This window comes from Scophthalmus maximus, chromosome 3 (genome assembly GCF_022379125.1).
Source record: "Scophthalmus maximus strain ysfricsl-2021 chromosome 3, ASM2237912v1, whole genome shotgun sequence".
NCBI classification, from domain to species: Eukaryota; Metazoa; Chordata; class Actinopteri; order Pleuronectiformes; family Scophthalmidae; genus Scophthalmus; species Scophthalmus maximus.
The window spans coordinates 9,249,052-9,271,722 of record NC_061517.1 but is presented as its reverse complement, the minus strand read 5'-3'; the positions used below and the strand labels follow the sequence as shown (position 1 = coordinate 9,271,722).

General features: G+C 42.6%; 1 protein-coding gene across 3 annotated transcripts; it reads left to right on the top strand.

Moving 5' to 3' along the window:
• The first annotated feature begins 7 nt into the window (after positions 1-7).
• On the top strand, positions 8-22,622 carry dnah12 (dynein, axonemal, heavy chain 12). 3 transcript variants are annotated; one of them, XM_047330864.1, is made up of 74 exons: positions 8-130; positions 821-992; positions 1,101-1,188; positions 1,293-1,319; positions 1,426-1,615; positions 1,701-1,770; positions 1,866-2,024; positions 2,139-2,334; positions 2,720-2,908; positions 3,000-3,153; positions 3,503-3,594; positions 3,690-3,868; positions 3,969-4,104; positions 4,226-4,351; positions 4,442-4,576; positions 4,956-5,149; positions 5,232-5,430; positions 5,533-5,718; positions 5,833-6,033; positions 6,144-6,338; positions 6,428-6,549; positions 6,637-6,772; positions 6,853-6,999; positions 7,131-7,250; positions 7,524-7,680; positions 7,767-7,939; positions 8,059-8,211; positions 8,292-8,531; positions 8,718-8,963; positions 9,100-9,219; positions 9,313-9,422; positions 9,556-9,739; positions 9,862-10,002; positions 10,117-10,200; positions 10,489-10,677; positions 10,826-10,945; positions 11,094-11,282; positions 11,360-11,511; positions 11,717-11,855; positions 12,057-12,223; positions 12,359-12,614; positions 12,738-13,034; positions 13,274-13,452; positions 13,740-13,932; positions 14,089-14,250; positions 14,335-14,529; positions 14,813-14,946; positions 15,025-15,187; positions 15,299-15,379; positions 15,494-15,670; positions 15,773-15,904; positions 16,000-16,089; positions 16,174-16,314; positions 16,410-16,651; positions 16,734-16,881; positions 16,981-17,126; positions 17,266-17,480; positions 17,570-17,762; positions 17,856-18,045; positions 18,127-18,299; positions 18,691-18,831; positions 18,933-19,091; positions 19,177-19,472; positions 19,546-19,799; positions 19,882-20,025; positions 20,129-20,266; positions 20,353-20,586; positions 20,685-20,873; positions 20,967-21,070; positions 21,154-21,358; positions 21,473-21,610; positions 21,717-21,808; positions 21,912-21,979; positions 22,136-22,622. In XM_047330864.1, exons 2-74 carry the CDS (start codon positions 823-825, stop codon positions 22,327-22,329), a joined length of 11,838 nt encoding a protein of 3,945 aa, XP_047186820.1. In that variant the 5' UTR covers positions 8-130; positions 821-822; the 3' UTR covers positions 22,330-22,622. The 3 variants fall into 3 exon arrangements, with proteins under 3 accessions (XP_047186820.1, XP_035501852.2, XP_047186821.1); XM_035645959.2 differs by lacking the exon at positions 8-130 and adding an exon at positions 233-563; XM_047330865.1 differs by lacking the exons at positions 8-130; positions 19,882-20,025; positions 20,129-20,266; ... (6 more) ...; positions 21,912-21,979; positions 22,136-22,622 and adding an exon at positions 233-563 and having other exon boundaries at positions 19,614-19,772.
• The last annotated feature ends 49 nt before the right edge of the window (positions 22,623-22,671 follow it).

Genomic DNA, 22,671 nt, shown 5'->3' with positions numbered 1-22,671 from the left:
CTCCTGTTTACGGTTCCTATGGTGACGGTGTTGTAAGCGCCAGTCTCTGTTGTCTTCTTGGAGGTTAAACCGAGACAATTGGGACTCACGTTGAGTATCTAACCAAACCGAGAAGACATTTAACGAACAGGTAAAACGATAGCTAACCTGCCATTTATAGATTCGTGTAAGAATTCTGACGTTCAAGTCAGACTTGTGAGATTTAACTAGAAATTCTGAAATGAAATAAGCCTTCGAAGATCAAAGACATTTCACATTAAACTCGGAACCATGAAATTTATGATCAAAGTCAGACCAGTTACTTTTAAGTACGAGGTATAAATGAACAGTCAGAATTTTGGTTTTACAGTCACACGTCAAAGACCAAAGTCAGACCACTGAGTTCAAATGAAGAAGTTTGAAAGTGATTAATCAGATTAATAATGAGAAATGCACATGAACGCGGCGCCAAGTCGTAATTACGAGTGGGAAACTCTGAGATAACTTTGATACCCGAAGTCCCGAGTTCGGGCGACCTTAACCTTTCAACATGGCGGAGAAGAGGACAGATTCAGTGATGAATGGTACGTCATCCATTTGTAACAGTGCAACCAGCATTCGCTTTTGCTTGTGTACATACTTTTCATCTGTAATCTCTACACTTAACTTGATAGAGACCGAGGCTATTTTCCTTGGCCACAGTTGCGTTCTTTCCGGCAACAAACCACTTGAGCGCGACACTCTCCTAATTCCGACTAGCACGTGAAGGCAGCACAGCTCGCGACAGGTGAGACGTGACTGAAACTTTTCTCCTTTTTCTTTTCTTTTCCGCCTGCTGCAGAAATGAAGGGCGTGTCCCAGGTTCCAGTCCTGCCCGCGATAAGGGGCACCCTGCAGCAGGTCGAGCGGTTCTCGGCGGCCGAGGAGGACTTATCCGAGAGGGCGATGGTCCACAAGATGCTGCTGAGTCACAGGAGGAGCAAGACGCAGCAGAAGCAACTCCACATGGCATCGTATGTTTTTCCTGTCTGCACTTCCGCTGACAGTAGGAAAAAGTCAACTGGTTGTGTTGGTGGCTGGTTTCCCAGCAGTGTAACTCTGGGTTGACTGAATGATTTCAGGGTGTCAAGGGCAAGGGGAACTGCCAGACAGGGCACAGAGAGGGGAGCAGCACGCAGTCTGTCACCAGAGCCACAGTTTCCACCTTCTGTATGACAGTTATCCAACTCCCTATATGCACACATCTTATTTAAATATTAATTTATGTACAAATAGTGCACTACATAATGCGGTTTCAATTCTTTTCTTTGCAGATGTTTAGTGAGAAGCGGAGGTGTAAGGTGAGTTTTTTTCTTTTCGGCTTCACATTTGATCCGTGGAGAGAGGAAACCCTGTGTACATGTTTGTCACGCCGCCTCTTTGTTTCTATGTTGACACCATTTGCAGATGAACTACGAGTTCCTGAAGCAGTGTGTGGAGAGCCGCCCGTACTCTCCGATCCAGCAGCAGTGGTTGGACTCCATTGTTTCTCGAGTCCCACAAAATCTTAAAGAGAGCCCCGAGACGACTAAACTGCTACAGGAGCTCTGCATGGAAGTCAGCAACGAGTACCACAATGTCATTGTCAAGCACACAGGTATTGCAATGTATTTGTGTATGCACAGTATGCATGTCTATATGCACGTGCACTATAGTCATTATGCAATATTCACTCCATTTAGTGGACACAATACTAGAGGATCCAGAGAGAAAGGGACCTGTCCCAGAAAAACAGACTGCTACCCAGACAGAGTGAGTCTCTAATATGCAGAAAATATTAATACAGAATATCAAAATAGTTGTTGATCTATCTTTAATGCCCCTAATACATTTCCAATATTTTGCAGAATTCTGGATATCACCCAGCATTGGCAGGGCAGCTTTATCAGAAGCTGTATGAAGATAAAAACAAATTTACACATCCTTCATCCGGTAATGCAAACTGTTTTGGATATTGGCTACACAACATTTTCTACACTGGTCCTAGTTGATCTTTCAGGATGCAGGTAAGAAAAGACAGCGTGGAAGCAACACGGCACTGCTAAAATAAGCATGTGAAGATATGATTTGTTTCTCAGTTTTTATTTCCGAGTTAATTTTGGCTTCTGTTTTTGCTTCAGGGCTTCAGGACCCATGGACTGTCAGAGCCTACAGAACAAAATGGCTGTGGAGTGTAAGAGGACAGAAGATCGTATCATGAATACCTGGTTTCCCAAAGTCATCCACTTACTATCCAGCAAAGAAACTCTTAAAGGAGTTCGAGAGGAGAAATTGGACTCCTTCTATGACTGTGCATCCACGCTCATCTCCAATCAGGTGATGCTGAGTTTTAGATTTTTTCGAAACTTGAAAAGAATCAGATAAAAATGATTAATGCAAAGATATTTTATTCATTATTCCAAACAGTACTTTGATACTGATCTATATTTTTTTGTCACAAGCAAACTTCCTTGAATTGAAACTTGTCAAGGTTTGTGTCTTAACGGCTGATTATTATAAATTGAATTGGTCAAGTAAGTTTGTAAGATGTGATCTCATCACTTGCAAATACATCACCTGCTGTATTGAGGTCTGAAATGCATAGTTCTTTGTACACAAACTGCACCAGCAACTAGAAATACATTATTGTATGCATACTGTATTGCTCTTTGTATGTGTGTTTCTTGATTTCGACTCAGACATTTCTCTTGTAAACTCGTAGTTGAAATCCATGCTCCAGAAAAGTATAGAGGAGTTTGTCAGTCTGTTTGAGCCAAGCAATCACCACCACTTGCCCCTCTTCTGTATGGCTTTGACATTTGATGATGAGAAGATGGAAATCTACCCCACCTTACAAGACCTGGAGGCGGCTGTTTTTGAGATTCTTAACGCCATCACAAACACACTGCAGGTGAGATTATGTGTAACAGACACCCAAAGGGGAAAATTACCACTTTATGGCATTTGTATTTTGACCTAATATTTACATCTATGATCCACAGAGAGTACAGACGGTCCAGTCATGGTTGACACAAGCCATATCTTCATTTGTCGATGCTAAGGTGGCTGATCACATCCTTGCCTGGGCTCAGGCCACTTTAAAGTCAGCTGTGTGGAAGAATCTTGAAGAACCCGACAAACATTTCCAGAGTTATGGTGATGTTTTTTTGGTTTTTTTTTTAACCTATATTTCCAGAAATATTCCCATTGCAAGGGAGTCCTGACTAAGATAGCAGATTAAAAAGAGTATCAATGAATGAAACAAAACAACAACTCAAAACAAACAACATAAAAACGCTACATAAAAGAACCAAGCGACGCATGCAAAACACACAGCAAACGACATAAATGAATGCTAAAAATAGGACATTGATCCTTTTCTTGTATTTTCCACATCTTCCCTATAAAATATTCAAGTTTAAGGGATCTCTGTAGCTCACACCAAGAAGGACGTGCATAAACCTTAAAAGCAGTGCAGTGCTGACTTTTCTGCTTTATTTTGCAGTTGACAACTACGACTGGCTAGTCAATGGAACTGCACAGGCTCAGGTAGAGACGTTCATGGGAGAGGAGCACTCTTTTGATGAGTACACTAAGGTATTGCTGCGTATGCTACCTAAACCTCTACTTGCCATGCGACCATTTTCCCCCCAGATTACTGTCAATGCTTAATCTCTCCGTTTTTTTTAAAGCAAGTGGAGGACTTCCATGCTCTGTCCAAAGAGATTATCAGCCTCCCAGCTAAAGTTCACTTCACAATGGTCCATCTGGACTGTGAGGAGCTGAAACAAGGGCTGGCTCTCAAAGCCAAAACCTATGCTGACCTATTTCTGAAGAAAGTGATCAACCGCCACCATGAGCAGAATCTACAGTGAGTCATTTTCTTGTGACATTCATTACCAAAATTGCCGTCTGTGTTTTTAAACGCTCTCACTTTAATGCAGACTAAATATTGTTGTTTCTGTTCAAAGGATCTGCTCTGAATTTGAAACCATCGGAGAGAAAGCTCTGAAAGTACCAGAGAATACAGAGGACATGACGCAGATGCTTGATTTCATACAGTTCACAAAGACAGAGGGTATTGCAGAACTGAATGAAAAAATAAAGGTAAATTACCTAATGATTGGTTCTACCTGTTGTATCTTATACATATATCACAAGAATTTATTGATTTCAGTCACAGTATACCAATCCTAACATCAAACACTACCACACTGTGTTCTGACAGGAAGCCTACCACAGACTGATCTACCTCTTGGATGTCCACATCTTTGAGCCAGAGGATCTGGAGCTTAATTCAACCGTCTTTCTCTGGCCCCAAAAAATTCTCCAAACCTTCGAGCTGAATGATGAGGTACGGCTCCCTATCTGCCTTTATAGCAATATATCATGGATGGGTTTTTTTCACGATGACCTGATCATGGGCATCTTTGTAATTTTCTAGGTTATGCAGACGGCAAAGGAGAAAGGGGAGCAGGAGCTGCTTGCTAAAAGAGAAGAATTAATGGTACAGCTGGAGAAGTTGGGAAGCAGAATAAAGGAGTTCCCACATTGCTCTGAGCTGGATATGATTCAGCAGGTACAGTCGCTCTTTCACCATAAAACCACCCTTTGCATATTGTATGGAACGAACAAGGTATAATGTCTTAGTGAGCTTGAGGGGAGCCGACCCACAGTGAAATATTTGTATCTAATTAAAATGAATTACATTATATTTGTAATACACTATTACAATACACAAGACTGCAACACCTAGTTTTCTGTCAAATAGCCACTTATCATCGGTCAGTATCATTGGTAGAACAAGTTTTAAATGTAATTGTAGTGGAAGGTTGTTCCGATTAGTTAAGAGCCTTTCCTTTTTGCCACTTCATTTAGTTTTTTTTAATTCATTCATTTTTTAAGATTTTTTAAATTACACTGGAAATAAAATTAACGTGTTTTCATTTTTGGTGTAGTATGTCACAGATATGAGAACGGTTCAGAAACTTCTCCAGGAAGCTGAGGAGGAAGTCATCTTCATTAACAAAGAAGAGACATTCTTTGAATTGGACCACACCTCTTACCCAGAAGTTGAAGTCATCAAAGAGAGCATTGTACCGTACCAGAAGCTGTTTGGACTTGCACTAAAGTGGCAGCGCACACAGAAAAGGTCCAATTTCACTTTGCTGCACGTTGTGTTTAAACAAGAAAAACAAAAAACCTCCTGATTGCTTATTATCCTCTCTGTATAGCTGGATGGATGGATCCTTCCAAGACCTCGATGGTGAGAGCATGGAAGTGGAACTGGATGAGTTCTTTAGGGAGATCTTCAAGATGCTGAAGTTTTTCCAACAGAAACAGAATAAGGCGCAAGAGACCTCTAGAAGGAAGAAGGAAAGCCCCACAATAATTTTGTGTTCCGCTGTAATGGAGCAGGTCAAAGAGTTCAAGGTATTTTATTTAACTAAAGGGCTCATTAATGAAGTCTTGTAGTAGGCAGAGTCTCATGTGCTGATGCTTAAAAGAATATGTGTAATGTGCTTGTGTCTACAGGACAATATCCCTGTCGTGTCCACCTTGTGTAACCCAGGCATCAGACCACGCCACTGGGACCAGATGTCAAACATAGTGGGGTATGACCTCACCCCTGACTCTGGAACGACACTTCGCAAAGTTCTCAAACAAGACCTCGCTCCTTACTTGGAAGAGTTTGAGTCTCTCAGTGCTGCTGCTAGTAAAGTGAGAACTCCTGAAACTCTGTTAGTTTTTTTAATATCATATTGACAAAAACCTCAATAATAAAAATTTTGTTGACTACTCTACAGTATACCTGCACTGTCTGTGTCTCTACAGGAGTTTTCCCTGGAGAAGGCAATGCAAGGCATGGTGCATATTTGGGACAGTGTTTCTTTCCACCACCAACCTTACAGGGAGACAGGAGTTTCTATCCTGACTGGTGTGGATGAGATTCAGACAATGCTAGATGACCAGATTGTGAAGACTCAGACTATGAGGGGCTCACCGTTCATCAAACCCTTTGAAGATGAGATCAAGGTTGGCTTCAGGTTTTGGGAAATGTACATGGCTTCTACTTGGTGGGTGTATTTTGAACTCACCTATAAAAAATCCATGCAGAGCTTTAACTCTTTGTTGTTCTACGTCAGACATGGGAAGAGCGTCTGCTTCGCATTCAGGAAACCATAGACGAGTGGCTGAAGGTACAGGCCCAGTGGCTTTACCTGGAGCCCATCTTCTCTTCTCAGGACATCATGCAACAGATTCCGGAAGAGGGACGACTTTTCCAAACTGTTGACAAAAACTGGAAAGAAGTCATGAGGCACTGCGTCAAGGATCCTTTGGTAGTCAAAACCAAAGTTTTTAGTGATCACAAAAAATCCTGAAAGATAAATTCTTTGATTTAACCAGTGATTGTTTTTTTAAATAATAGATTCTGGAAGCAACTTCCATGCCTTGTTTGCTAGAAAAACTGCAAGATTCTAACATCCTCCTGGATAGTATCATGAAAGGACTGAATACCTACCTGGAGAAGAAACGTCTCTTTTTCCCACGGTGAATAAAAGTTTTTTTTCAGTGTGTCTTCTGTCCATTTTTTTTAATGTCACAGGTTTTGATACTTCTTATCAATGCCACATCCAGGTTCTTCTTTCTGTCCAATGATGAAATGCTGGAGATTCTGTCTGAGACCAAAGACCCATTGCGGGTGCAGCCCCATCTGAAGAAGTGCTTTGAGGGAATTTCCAAGCTAGACTTTCTACCCAATCTGGATATCCAGGCAAGGCAGTCACACATGTTATCGTTACACGGCACCATGGTTGAAAGAATTTCATTCAATTGCATACTCTTCTTGCTCAGGCCATGTATAGCAGTGAAGGGGAGCGTGTTCAGCTAATCCAGAATATTTCCACGTCTGAAGCCAAAGGAGCCGTGGAGAAGTGGTTGGTGCAGGTGGAGGATTTAATGATTCGTAGTGTCAGAGATGTAGTTGCCCGGTCCAGGGTGGTAAGATCACTATTCTTCTCCGTATCTTGCACAATAACACAATACCCCAATTTGTTAACCCTATTACCACCATGTTGTGTGTGGATCATTTGCTGCATCTGAAGTTTGTTGAAGTGTGGTTGTTTTAACAGGCTTATGCTGAGACTGCGCGGAGCCAGTGGGTCAAGGATTGGCCTGGGCAGGTGGTGCTTTGCTCCTCCCAGATTTTCTGGACCTTGGAGGTGCATGAGGCCATCGGAGCTGGGGCAGATGTAAGATAATTTGGACAAATTATCATTGTTTAGTATTTCTAATTACTACAATTAATTATTGGAAATTTGATGAAGTCAAAATTTAATTTACTGATAAACACAAGCCTTAATAGTGTAACAGTAGTGAAATTGGAAATATGCTGCTATGCAATTAAAATTAAATCGAATTGAATTTGTTTGGCAGTCCTGACTGACTAACCTCAAGTTTTCCCTAGATTAATATTATCACCTTGGTAAATGTTTCAATATTAATTGGGCTTTTGTTCGACATAGGGTTTAAAGAACTACTATCAGCAACTCCGGGATCAGCTGAATGACGTTGTGGGGCTAGTGAGAGGGAAACTGCCCAAACAAACACGGACCACGTTAGGAGCACTGGTCACAATCGATGTCCATGCCAGGGATGTGGTCATGGAGCTTATTGAGAAAGGTACCACTTGGCACAATGCAGAGTCGATAACCGTAAGAAAGCTTTGCTTCATGGCACCCAGATAAGAGAATGTCTATTTTCAACAGGTGTATCACATGACACTGACTTTCAATGGCTAGCCCAGCTGCGTTATTACTGGAGCAACGATAATGTTCGTGTTCGCATAATCAACTGTGACGTCAAATACGCCTATGAGTACTTGGGGAACTCGCCACGTCTGGTCATCACCCCTCTGACTGACAGATGCTACCGCACCCTGGTAAAATATCTGAGGAATAGTCTACTTGAACGTGAAGACATGCCACTTTCTTTTATTGGAATACTCCTGAGTGATCAGATATTTTAGAATTAAATTCAAAGACCCTTCCTTTGTCTTAGATTGGAGCTTTCTTCCTGAATTTGGGCGGTGCACCCGAGGGTCCAGCTGGAACAGGAAAGACCGAAACCACCAAAGATCTCGCCAAAGCTCTAGCTGTGCAGTGTGTGGTCTTCAACTGTTCTGACGGACTGGATTACATCGCTATGGGCAAGGTAACACCAGCAGGAAATTTCGGATTTATATGTTCAAATGCCAACAACATTATGTTTTAACATGGGGCAATCTGTCATAGTTTTTTAAAGGTCTGGCTTCATCTGGTGCCTGGGCATGCTTCGACGAGTTCAACCGTATTGAGCTGGAGGTGCTGTCTGTAGTGGCCCAGCAGGTCCTCTGCATCCAAAGGGCCGTCGAGCAGAAGTTGGAGTACTTTGACTTTGAAGGGACTATGCTCAAACTCAATCCCAACTGCTTCGTGTCCATAACGATGAACCCTGGCTATGCAGGACGCTCGGAACTCCCTGACAATCTCAAGGTCTCTTACCAGTGATAAACTGTGTTTGATCAGACATTGTGGGTTTGCATTATCAGCCAGGAATATATTAGTCCTTAGATACACTGCATTATTTATATTAATCAACTTCTCAAATAATTTCACTTGGCTTTTTTTACATATGCAGTAACAGATTTACTTAATTTGTATCCCTTTTTTATGTTTCAGGTGTTGTTTCGAACAGTGGCCATGATGGTCCCCAACTACGCACTCATCGCAGAGATCTCACTTTACTCGTTTGGCTTCCTCAATGCCAAACCACTGTCCATAAAGATTGTGATGACCTACAGGCTCTGTTCTGAGCAGCTCTCGTCCCAGTTCCACTACGATTACGGCATGAGAGCTGTCAAAGCCGTACTTGTGGCTGCAGGAAACCTCAAGCTTAAGTTTCCGGATGAGAATGAGGACATTCTGGTATTTGCACTGAATAAATTCCTTTTTTTAAAAAACATTTGTCCTTAAGGAGGGTCCAACAAACCATCCCTCATGGTTTGTCAATTGGTTTGCTGTTTCTCACCCTTTCACTCTTTTCCCGGGTTGAAACACTCAGCTCCTCAGGTCCATAAAGGATGTTAATGAGCCCAAGTTTCTCTCCCACGATATTCCGCTATTCAACGGGATCACCAGTGATTTGTTCCCAGGCATCTCCCTCCCCGAGGCTGACTATCAGGTCAGATACGTTGGTGTCATTAGTTATTCTCCTCTACAAGATTTATGTTTTTATAATTTTATTGTTTTTGCCCTTTTTTCAAATATTTGGCAGCTGTTTCTGGAGGCTACTACAGAGTGTTGTAAAAATCACAATGTGCAGCCAACAGAGGTCTTCTTAACGAAGATAATTCAGACATATGAGATGATGATAGTCAGGCATGGGTAGGTTTTATTAAAAATTTTCCATATTTGATATTGAATGAAGAATACCATGTTTCCTTGTATACAGTACATGTTTGAGACATGGCTGGAGGTGACTTTGTGAAACACAATATATATATTTTTTTGATATCAGGTTCATGCTCGTGGGTGAGCCCTTTGCTGGAAAGACCAAAGTGCTACATGTTCTAGCTGAAACACTGACCCTCTTGAATGAGAGAGGCTATGGTGAAGAGGAGAGGGTCATCTTCAGGACATTGAACCCAAAGTCCATCACCATGGGAGAGCTCTTCGGACAGTTTGATCCAGTTTCCCACGAGGTAGGCCTGTGGGCCTGTGCCTTGGATCGTCTTGTATTTATCCCGCGTCACAGTATCAAAAAACAGCAGTTGTCCTGTTCTTCCTCTTAGTCTGTCAACTTTTTGTTTTTCTCTGTTATAAGTGGACAGATGGGATTGTGGCCAACACATTTCGTGAATTTGCATCAGCTGAGACACCGGACCGTAAATGGGTGGTGTTTGATGGTCCTATAGATACACTTTGGATTGAGAGCATGAACACTGTGCTGGATGACAACAAAAAGGTAAATGAATATACAGTGGAACCAATTAATGATTTAATATATGTGAGTATTGTGCAAAACTATTGTTTTTCACAGAATGAATAAGATCTCTATTGCTTTACTCTTCATACACAGTTGTGCCTGATGAGTGGTGAAATCATCCAGATGTCCAACCAGATGAATCTGATATTTGAAGCAATGGATCTTTCACAGGCATCTGTAAGTTACCTGTTTGAATTAAAATATTAAAGTGTGTTAGTTCTGTTTTGATTATCCAATCTCAACGTTCCACAGTTTCTATGGCTTTGCAAGAGTTTCACCAACATGCTCAAATGCTTGTGAAGAACATTTGATTCAGCCCTTGGTCACAATTTCAAACATCTTGTTACATGTTGTGTTTTTAAGTTAAAAAAAAAAATATTGGCCACTGATCATACTTTTCACCACCTAACTAGTATCACCTGGCTAACAGGATCCAAATTGATCTTGTTTGTTTTCTCTCTGCAGCCTGCCACAGTCAGTCGGTGTGGTATGATCTACATGGAACCGTCTCAGTTGGGCTGGGAGCCCTTGGTAATCTCCTGGACGAACTCTCTTCCTGATCCTCTTCAGAGCCCAGACAACCGCTCGCTGCTGCTGGAGCTCTTCCATTGGCTCCTGCCAGCCGCCCTCAGGACGCTGCGTAAAAACTGCAGAGTAAGTGGCACCGGGCCCCAAAACAATCAAGACACAAATATCTCTAGAACCCTTACTTCACATTTCATAGTTCACAAATTTATATTTATTTGTTTATATAAAAAACACAATTTTTGTCATGCCTCATTAAGTATTTCTTTCCCTGCAGGAAGTCGTTTCCACCAGCAACAGTAACACTGCGGTGTCCTTGTGTCGACTGTTTGAGATGCTGCTCACTGAACCTGTGAAGACAGAACCTGGGGATGAAATTATTCGCACCTGGATCTTGGTAAAAGGGCTGAATCATTCATCATTTTGAGGAATATAACCTTGCAAACATCCATGCAAATGTTTCTGTTTTGGTATTTGGACTTTTCTATTTCCGTTCAATGACATTTTTGTATGACACCTCCACTTCTCGTTCTTTATGGTCACAGGCAGCTTTTGCCTTCTCCCTGGTGTGGTCAGTGGGCGGCAGCTGTGATGCAGACAGCAGAGAGACCTTTAGTGAGTTCTTAAGAGCGACTGTCTCAGGACAAACAAAGGAATGTCCAGTCCCTTCCACGGTGGGAAAATGGGACTGTCCCATGGATGACAAAGGCCTGGTGTATGACTATTTTTATGAGGTATTGTGTGATTATGTCACTCAGATGTGTTTCACTTGTGGTTAAATCAGGAAATCACAGTGTAATCTCTTATGCAGTTTAAAGGAAAAGGCCGCTGGATTCAGTGGAATGATGCCATCAAGAATGTCAACCTCGGGGACAAAAACACCAAAGTGCAAGAGATCATTGTTCCCACCATAGACACTGTTCGCTACACGTACCTGTTGGACCTCTGCATCAGCTACGGAGTGTTAGTATTTTCACACAGGGGTCACACAGTGGAAATGATCAACACGGATGTCAAAAGTGCTTCATTAGAGTTTTTCTGTGCCTCTTATACTGTTATACATATGATACATTTTTCTCATTGTCACTCATTTAATTTTAACCTGAATGTATCTACATCTAATCTGACAAAAAATATATTTTTTTGCCTTTTTAATTTTTCGTCTCAGACCTCTCCTGTTTGTTGGTCCTACTGGCACTGGGAAGTCTGTGTATGTGAAGGAGAAACTGATGAACAACTTGGACCAAGATCGCTATTTACCCTTCTTCATCAATTTTTCAGCCCGCACAAGTGCGAACCAAACCCAGGTGAGTGTTTTGGAACCATGGATAAAAGATTATTCCTGAAGGAACTTTTTGATTACTAGGAAAACATACAATTAGGTTGATTACTTTATCAATCATTCATGTCATGTGAAGTAAAGATCTCGACAAACAAGAAAGGATTCTTTTTTTTTCTCTTTTTAAATAAATGTTCTATCCTCTATTTGGTGTGTATGTCTCCTCCAGAATATCATCATGTCCAGGTTAGATAAGAGAAGGAAGGGAGTGTTTGGGCCCCCCATGGGAAAGAAGTGTGTCATCTTTGTGGATGACATGAACATGCCTGCTCTGGAGCAGTTTGGAGCACAGCCTCCTGTGGAGCTTCTTCGACAGTACATAGACCACGGAAACTGGTATGAACCGTCCACTATTAGAGTTTCCTTTTGAAACAAGCATGAGATACTGTATAACAGAGAAGTAGTAGTAGATTTATTGCACCCAAGCACTGTTCATTTAACAGACAGACTTCATATTATATGCCCTGTTAGGTATGATCTGAAGGATACCTCCAAGATCACGCTTGTCGACCTCCAGTTTATCTCAGCCATGGGCCCCCCTGGTGGTGGGAGGAATGCAGTAACACCTCGCTTCCTGCGGCACTTCAACATTTTTTGCATCAATGCCTTCAGCGACGATACCATGGTTCGCATCTTCTCCAATGTGGTGGACTTCTATCTCACAAACAATGTATTTCCACGTGAATATTTCAGCATTGGCAACAAAATAGTGACAGCTACAATGGAAGTAAGTGTCAAAAAAGACTTGTCTTGATACCACATGAACACAGTCCCGAAGCAACCATCTGTTCTGTTCCCGTGCTTTGTTTTTCTGATCATACACATGATTTTTTTTTTTTAATTTCCCAAGGTGTATAAGAAAGCCATGGAGAACTTGCTTCCAACTCCAACTAAGTCTCACTACACATTCAACCTGCGGGACTTCTCACGCGTTATCCAAGGCTGCCTGCTGCTGAAGAAGGAGTCTCTGGAGAACAAACGCACTATGATACGTTTGTTTGTCCATGAGGTCTTCCGTGTCTTCTACGATCGTCTGGTGGATGACAAAGATCGAGCATGGGTCTACAAGCTGATGAACAGCATCCTGAAAGATCACTTCAAAGAGTCCTTCGATCAGGTGTTTGATCACCTGAAACAAGGAGATAGAGTAAGTTGCTTTTGAGTTACATTCTCTGTAGTGTCATGTGCTTTACTGCTTCTATGTTTCACGGTACGTTTATAAATGAAGGTAGGATGTTGTACTGCTTTGGCTCATTTTAATTTATACTAGCCTAAGAAACTTCAACAACTGTATTTGACCTTTAGCTATACAAAATATGTTGTTAGGAATATAATAGAAGACTCTAAATGCTTAAATTTGTGCCATCAAATGCAAACCTTTCTCAGCTGGCAGAGGACGACATGCGGAATCTTCTGTTTGGCGACTACATGAACCCTGACCTGGAGGATGATGAGCGCTTGTACGCTGAGGTGCCCTCAGTGGAAAGCTTTGCTCAGGTGGTGGAGTCGTGTCTTGGTGAATACAACCAGATGCACAAGAATCACATGAACCTCGTCATCTTCCGGTAAACTGCTTTAATACTACTGACTCAATTGGACTAGATGTCCTGCAGAAATATTGGTCTTGAGCTGTTCGTGAAGTTAAGCATTATGCGAAACAGCTTTTAAAGTAAGGAGGAGTTACAACTGTTTACAAGAATTTTCCTAGTTGTTAGTGGCTCAAGATTGTAAGACTGAACATCCAACCAAATAACTTCAACTTCTATTAAGCAAGATAATGAAATTGCTTATGTGCAAGTCAGTCTGTGCATGGGAATTTCCGCTGAGAAAAAAACCCGTCTGCGTTATGTAGCTACGTCCTGGAGCACCTGTCCCGTATCAGCCGTGTTTTGAAGCAGTCAGGAGGCAATGCCTTGCTTGTGGGAGTGGGAGGCAGTGGTCGCCAGTCCATCACACGCCTGGCTGCATCCATGGCCCACATGACCATGTTCCAGCCTGAGATCTCCAAGAGCTACTGCATGACAGATTGGAGAGATGATCTCAAGGTCAGCCGACTTCTTCGTCCTTTTATTCTGATGCATTACATGTTTTGGGGTTGTTGTTTTTTTTACACACAATTTTGACGTCTGCTTTTGATTCAGATGGGAGAAGCTTTTGCATACATTTTTGACACATGATTCATATATTTCCTTATGGTACAGCTGCAACTGAAAAATGCCGGGGTGAAGGGGCAGAAGACAGTGTTCCTGCTAACAGATGCTCAAATCAAAGATGAGGCTTTTCTAGAAGATGTGGACAGTGTCCTGAACACAGGGGAGGTGCCCAATCTGTTCGCCGTAGATGAAAAGCAAGAGATTATGGAGGTAAACTGTTACAGGCCCTAAAGGAGCAGTTTATGTTTCATTTATATATAATATAACTCATTTACTTAATTTCTCTTTCTCCAGGCGGTGCGTCCCTTTGCCCAGGCTGGTGATAAGAATTTGGAGTTGAGCCCTCTGACCCTGTTCGCTTTCTTTGTGGCACGCTGTAAAGACAACTTGCATATCGTCGTGGCCTTCAGTCCCATCGGGGATGCCTTTCGAAATCGACTGCGCCAGTTTCCATCTCTTATCAACTGCTGTACCATTGATTGGTTCCAGGTACTATATAGGCATTAGGAGGCAATCATTTGTTGGAAAGCAGTGAAATTTCCCACATATACATTACTAGACTACTAAAAACTGCTAAACTACTAAAAACTGTTGATGTATCTATGTGTCCTTCGGTCAGATAGTTGATCATTTGTACTCCCTGGGCCTGAGATAACATAAAAGGAAAGAAAAGGGGAGAAAATATATGATATAAGTTAAACTATTTCTAACTGACTTTGCATGCTCTCCTGTTCCTATCCTCTCTGCCCTGTTCCTCTCTCTACCCGGACAGCCATGGCCAGAGGAGGCTCTTGAGCGAGTGGCCAACTCCTTCCTGGAGTCATTGGAGATGAGTGAAAACGAGAGGCAGCAGGTCATTCCCATCTGCAAAACGTTCCACACCTCTGCCACACAGCTCTCCGAGAGGTATGGCATGTGGTTGTATATAACGTCTATATTTAACGGTGAAGTACATTTGTTTCACACTGTTGTGTTTTGCTGCAGATTCCTCTCTGAGCTCGGTCGCCATAATTATGTGACACCCACATCCTACCTGGAGCTGATTGCAGCTTTCCAACTGTTACTCACTCAGAATAGAGAAACTGTCATGAAGGCAAAACTGAGGTATACCAATGGTCTGGATAAATTAGCCTTCGCTGAATCTCAGGTATATGCAGCACCATTTTTACCTGTATTGTTTTGTTTATTGTCAATACTTTTTTACTAAGAATGTTGAGAATACCTTAGCCGTAATTTATTCAATGGTGTTTTTCTGTAGGTGGGAGAGATGAAGAAGGAACTGGTAGACCTACAGCCAAAGCTTGAGCAAGCAAAGATAGACAACAACAAAATGATGAAGGTGAACAAATTGCATCTTCATCCAGCCCCATCATTGACTTTGATTGTATATGGAATGCAAATATATAACAATATTCTGTATATTCTGTTTATTGTTAAATGTTCTGACTTTCAGGTGATTGAAGTGGAGTCTGTGGAGGTGGAAGCCAAAAGTAAAGTTGTGCGTGTTGATGAAGAAGCAGCAACTATAAAAGCCAATGAGGCTCAGGCTCTGAAGAATGAGTGTGAGAGCGACTTGGCTGAAGCGATTCCTGCCCTGGAAGCTGCTCTCTCTGCCTTGAACACTTTGAAGGTGAGCACCCTTCTGCCACAGGGCCCCGCTGTGCCAGGTTTAGCCACTCAGACCGATGCAGTTGAGACAGTTGAGTGAGTCGAGCCGCTTGTTTCATTTCAGCCCTCTGATGTCACAATCGTGAAGTCGATGAAAAATCCACCTTCAGGGGTGAAGCTGGTGATGTCCGCTGTGTGTGTGATGAAGGACATAAAGCCAGATAAGATAGCTGACCCAGCTGGGACTGGAAAAAAGGTTGGACTGATGAATAAATATTATTTCAAAAGATCATCATAACAAAAACATTCCAACATGCTAATATTGTTAACATGTATTTTTTCTCTGTCTAGATTTTGGACTACTGGGGTCCAAGCAAGAAGCTTCTGGGGGATATGAACTTCTTACGAGATCTTAAAGACTATGACAAAGACCATATTCCTGTGAGTGTCAGGAAAACTGCATTCCTACACTAAGAAAAACACTTGTCTTTTGTTCTGATTAACTCTGCTATATCTTCATTGCAGGTCCCAGTGATGCAAAAAATCCGCAGTGAATACATGACTAATCCTGACTTTGACCCAAGCATAGTGGCAAAGGCCTCTTCTGCAGCAGAGGGCTTGTGCAAGTGGATAAAAGCAATGGAAGTGTATGACAGGGTGGCAAAGGTGCAGTGTTTCTGGATTTGCATAGACTTTTATTCTAATAATCTGTCCTGACAGCATGCATTTACACAGTATTGACCCACTCTCTGTGGATTTAGGTAGTGGCCCCTAAGAAGGCCAATCTGCAAGAGGCCCAGGAGTCGCTGGCTGCTACCATGGCCCTGCTGGACCAAAAGAGAGGCGAGCTAAAGGAGGTCGAGGATCGTTTAGCTGCTCTTCAGAAAACCTTCGAGGACAAGACAGAGGAGAAGGCTCAGTTGGAGTTCCAAGTGGATTTGTGTGCCAACAAGTTGGAGAGGGCTGCGAAACTCATTGGTGGTCTGGGTGGAGAGAAGACAAGGTGATGATGGAAAAAAAATGTTGTACGGTTGGTTATTTTGTGCAAGTTAAATACTTACCCAGTGACTGAAATCTGTCTTTAGATGGTCGAAGGCAGCAGATGACCTACAGAGCACATACGACAACCTGACTGGAGATGTTCTCATCTCTGCTGGTGTCATCGCCTACCTTGGTGCTTTTACAGCTGGGTTCAGACAGGACTGCACCAAGTTATGGACCAAACTCTGCCAAGTAACGCTGCTCCAGTTTTGCCACATTTTCTTTTTCTTTTTTCAGATACTCTATTGGAATTAAGTTGCTTATCATGTGTTTTTTCTCACACTGCTCTAGTCTAAGAAGATTCCATCATCAACGGACTTCTCTCTCAGTAAAACCCTGGGAGATCCCATTAAGATCAGGGCTTGGAACATTGCAGGCCTGCCCAGCGACTCTTTCTCCATCGACAACGGCGTCATTGTCAGTAACTCACGTAGATGGTGAGTCTGTGTTGCTGAAAAGTTTTGTCAAAGCAATAAAGCTACAGAGACGTTTGTCACTCATTCAGTGTTTAGTTAAATATGAGTAAAACTATTCAACCTCAAATTGTTTTCATCCTGAATGTTTGTGTTATTGTAGGCCCTTGATGATTGACCCACAGGGCCAGGCAAACAAGTGGGTGAAGAATTCAGAGAAAGACAACAACCTGAGTGTAATCAAGCTGACTGACGGGGACTACATGAGAACTTTGGAAAACTGTATTCAATTTGGAACCCCCTTGCTGCTTGAAAATGTAGGAGAAGAGCTTGACCCTTCACTAGAACCACTGCTGCTCAAACAAACCTTCAAACAAGGTACCGGGAATGTGATGTGGCTGCTAAAAGGCCATCTGAGTTTAGAAATTGTGCGAAATTGTAGGTTAAGTCATTTTTGTTTCACCTAGGTGGTATGGATTGCATCAGGCTGGGTGAGAGTGTGATTGAGTACTCCTACGATTTCCGTTTCTACATCACCACTAAGCTGAGGAACCCTCACTACCTACCAGAACTGGCCACCAAGGTGTCCTTGCTAAATTTCATGATCACCCCAGAGGGCTTGGAGGACCAGCTGCTGGGGATTGTGGTTGCCAAGGAGAGGTACTGCTCGGAAAATAATCATTTTGGTATTTCCCTGAAAAATATCTTCTGTCACCTCGGTAGAGCTTTGCATCTGCTTTTTCTGCTCTGCAGGCCCGAGTTGGAGGAGGAGAGGAATAAACTAATCCTGCAGTCAGCTGCCAATAAGAGGCAGCTAAAGGAAACCGAGGACAAGATCCTAGAGACATTGTCTTCTGAGGGAAATATCCTGGAGGATGAGAGTGCCATTCAGATTCTTGACTCTGCCAAGATCATGTCCAACGAGATTACTAAAAAACAGCAGGTGCGGACCACGGGCAAAACATGACAGGTGGGATGTGAATGCTTCTGAGATGTGCTAATCCACCTGCCCGTTGTTTCCCAGATTGCAGAAAAGACAGAGATTGAGATAGCCCAGTCCAGGGAGGGTTACAGATCCATTGCCAAGCATTCCTCCGTCCTATTCTTCAGCATTGCTGATCTGACCAACATAGACCCTATGTACCAGTACTCTCTGAGCTGGTTTGTCAACCTCTACATCAACTCTATACAAGAGAGGTGAGTGAGTCCCATCAGGTGTATTCTCTAAAAGATGTCACACTTTATGAACATAGCAGCCGATCTGTTGTAAACACAAGCTTTAATATAACACAGGAATTAAACAAAAATTACAGCAGTTTTTTTCTATTTCTAAATGTGCCCTTTAGACAGAGAAACTATGTATTTTTGTTTTATAACATCACAGGTTGAAGTTGTAGACAATTTAGAATCAACATTTTTTTTAGAGGGGGCCCTTCATTCACTAAAGATTAATCCACATTTTAGATTTCTGAACGAAAGACAAACTACACACTGACATCTGATGTAAACATAGCATAGGTTGTATGTAACTTTTAATTGGTCTGTGTTCCTCCCAATCCCTCTGTCTTGTGTTTTTTTTATCCATCAGTAACAAGTCCAAGATCCTGGAGAGGAGGCTTCAATACCTGACCAATCACTTCACCTATAACCTGTACTGCAACGTCTGTCGCTCTCTGTTTGAGAGGGACAAACTTCTCTTCTCCTTTCTCCTCTGCTCTAATCTTCTTCTGTAAGTTTTGATTTTCAGCTTTTAACCAGGATCTCATATGAAAATGTAATATTAGATTTTTTTTTCTCATTGTGATATCTCATATTTGTATTTGCATGTAGAGCAAAGAAGGAGATTGAGTACTCTGACTTCATGTTCTTGCTGACTGGAGGAGTGGGCCTGCAGGAGGCCATGGCTAACCCTGACCCCAGCTGGCTACAGGACAGGAGCTGGGAAGAGATTTGTCGAGCCAATGAACTGCCAGGCTTACGAGGAATAAAGTAAAGAGCATCAGTCACTCAACCAAAGATTTTCCTTTTCGTTAGTTATGTCTGTCTTGTAGTCATTATGAATTATCTTCCACAGAGAGGCTTTCATCAAGAGTCCGGCCGACTTCAAGCCCATTTATGAGAGCAAAGAGCCATGCAACGTACCCCTGCCCACACCGTGGTGTGATCAACTCAATGACCTGCAGAAAATGATCATTGTCCGCTGTCTCCGGCCCGATAAGATGGAGCCATCTGTGACTAAATATGTGTCTGGCCATCTGGGGAAGAAATTTGTACAACCCCCTCCCTTTGACCTGAGTAAGAGCTACCTGGACTCCAACTCCACCATCCCCCTTGTGTTTGTGCTGTCTCCAGGAGCTGATCCCATGGCCAGTAAGTTGTACTTTACCAATGACTGACTGTCAAGGTTTCATATAATGCTACCACTAGCGAAATCCCTCCACAGGCTTGCTGAAGTTTGCCAGTGACAAGGTCACGGGTGGTGCCATGTTCCAATCCATCTCTCTTGGTCAGGGCCAGGGCCCCATTGCGGCTAAAATGATATCCACGGCCATGCAGGATGGGACATGGGTGTGTTTACAGAATTGCCACCTGGCTGTTTCCTGGATGTCCACCCTGGAGAAAATCTGCGAGGACTTCAGTCCAACAACATGCCACCCTGATTTCCGCCTTTGGCTCACAAGCTACCCTTCACCCAAGGTAAAGCACAATGCATCCTCGTCACCTAGTAATGCAGCAAAAGAGAGTACTACTGAGTATAGTCTTTTCTTTCTGATATCAGTTTCCAGTGACCATCCTGCAGAATGGAGTGAAAATGACAAATGAGCCTCCTACAGGACTCAGACTCAACCTTCTTCAGTCTTACTTGTCAGATCCTGTTTCTGACTCCGACTTCTTCAATAATTGCCCCAATAATAAGGAGCTGGTGAGCTGGGATGGAAGCTCATTTTCATTTTGTTTTACCATTTTCTCATTTGATAGATCTGTCACACAAAGGAGTTTCTCTGACTTTTGTATTTCTCCACTAGATTTGGGAAAAGCTCCTGTATGGACTTTGCTTTTTCCATGCACTTGTTCAGGAAAGAAAGAAGTTTGGTCCACTGGGCTGGAACATTCCCTATGGCTTCAATGAGTCTGACCTCCGCATAAGCATCAGACAGCTACAGGTATTCACTTAAGGATTCAGTGGCTTTCTGTGGAGTTTCTGCCACAACAACAATCTGCAATTGACTCAATGTATTTTCCTCTTTAGCTGTTTGTGAACGAATACGATGAGGTGCCCTTTGAGGCCATATCTTATCTGACCGGGGAGTGTAACTACGGTGGCCGTGTGACAGACGACTGGGACAGGCGGCTCCTGCTGACCATCTTGGCAGACTTCTACAACAAGGACGTCATTGAGAAACCTCGCTACCCTTTCTCACCTAGTGGTGATTACCACACCCCACCTAAGTCTAGCTATGAGGACTACCTTGAATTTATCAAGGTAAAAACACTTCCAATATATGCATTTAAATGTATGTCTGTTTATTTTCTATAAATACTGCATATCCAACTGAGTAACAATACTCAATTGTGTTATAGGAACTTCCATTGGGCCAACATCCAGAGGTTTTCGGGATGCACGAAAATGTCGACATTTCGAAAGATCTCCAGCAGACGAAGTTGCTGTTTGATTCACTTCTTCTCACCCAGGGCGGTGGCGCCAAAGGAGGGTCGGGCTCTGGGAGCGACAACACACTCTACGACATAGCAAATGACATCCTCACCAAGGTATCAATACGTCATTTCTCCTCTTCATTCAGCGACGTTTGGCATTGATAGTTGCCATTCTGACAGGCACCCAATTATGTTTTTTCTCTATAGCTCCCAGGTAATTTCGACATAGAGGCAGCTCTCCTGAAATTTCCGGTGCTCTACGAGGAGAGTATGAACACCGTCCTCGTCCAGGAAATGGAGCGCTACAACACGTATGTGCTAACAGCTCAGGAAAGGATTAAGAAGTACAGTACATGACCACTTATTTTATATGACTTATCTCTCTATCTCTCAGGCTGTGTAGTGTGATCCGTGTGAGTCTACAGAACCTGCTCAAGGCCATTAAGGGTCTGGTGGTGATGGATGCAGAGCTGGAGGCTGTTGCAAGCAGTCTGACAGTGGGCAAGGTCCCAGAGAAATGGGCTAAGCGCTCCTACCCGAGCCTCAAACCCTTGGGCAGCTACATCACAGACTTTCTCTCAAAATTGAAGTTTCTGCAGGTGAGATTGGTTAATAAAGTGTTGAGAGGAAAAGGCCTAGTATGATGTGATTAAATGTGAGTTTATTGAATCTTTTACTTATCATATTTTCACTTCTACTCTGTGTGTCTGTAGGACTGGTACGACTCCTGTAAGCCCAACGTGTTCTGGATCTCTGGCTTCTTCTTCACTCAGGCCTTCCTAACTGGGGCTATGCAGAACTACGCCAGGAAATACCATGTCCCCATTGACCTGCTAATTTTTGATTTTGAGGTTCAATGACTCGCACAAACATAATGATTTTGTGTCTAACTCAAAGATCTTCCCGTAGTTCTAATCATACACTGACATTGGTGGTTTTGATTTCATGATCATAAAGGTTCTTTCTATCAATGAGACGGACACATCACCTGAGGACGGTGTTTACATTAATGGATTGTTTCTGGATGGAGCTCGGTGGGACAAAGAAAGGTAGATGCTCATACAACATGTTTTTTTTATAAACATTTTAATTAATTATCAAATATAAGGAGACATGACAAACTCTAACTATTGTTTGTCTCTGTATCATCAGTGGTGTTCTGGCTGAGCAGTTCCCCAAAGTCCTGTTCGACACGATGCCCATCATCTGGATAAAACCCAGTATGTGTTAACTTACTATCCATCCTGCCAGTGTGTGACAAACGAAATACAAGCCAGGTGTTCAGGTTTACATTTCAAACCTTGTTTTGTAGAGTCATTGTTTTTTTTCTCTGACATCGTTTGCTTCGTTCCTTTGCTCCTGTCTCTCCCACCCAGATGAGAAGAAGGGCACTGATCAGCCTCAGAAGCTGTACGTTTGCCCTCTCTACAAGACCAGTGAGAGAAAGGGAACCCTCTCTACCACAGGCCACTCCACCAACTTTGTCTTCTCCACGATGTTGCCCACGAGCAGAGCCCCTCAACACTGGATCAAGCGCGGCGTGGCAATGCTCTGCCAGCTCGATGACTGAAATTGGACTGTTGAAGAAGACCGGAGCACTTTCCTGTGGAACATTAAACACTTTGATGCCTCTCTGGATACTCAGTTCCTTAACAATGCAACACAATTAAATGTAATCTTTGTCTTTGACCAAGAAGTATGTTCCAAACTGTTGATATAGTATTGATGTGATCACTGGACAAAAGCGCAGCTAAATGAATGTAATGTCATGTATTCATGTGGATATCTACGGTGAGGTGAAGTCATATTTGCATCAAACACCATGATTTTTCAAAAGAATTAAATAAATTCAACAAACATAAACATATTGCATGCACAGTCCTTTATACTTTCCCCCCATATTAAGGCCTAC

Excerpts from the sequence above, each read along its gene's own strand:
- dnah12 (XM_035645959.2), top strand. The coding sequence starts at position 530 with ATGGCGGAGAAGAGGACAGATTCAGTGATGAATG. Across the intron at positions 8,964-9,099 it reads ATGAGAATGAGGACATTCTG|CTCCTCAGGTCCATAAAGGA; the intron begins GTATTTGCACTG and ends TGAAACACTCAG. Across the intron at positions 16,882-16,980 it reads TATGGACCAAACTCTGCCAA|TCTAAGAAGATTCCATCATC; the intron begins GTAACGCTGCTC and ends ACACTGCTCTAG.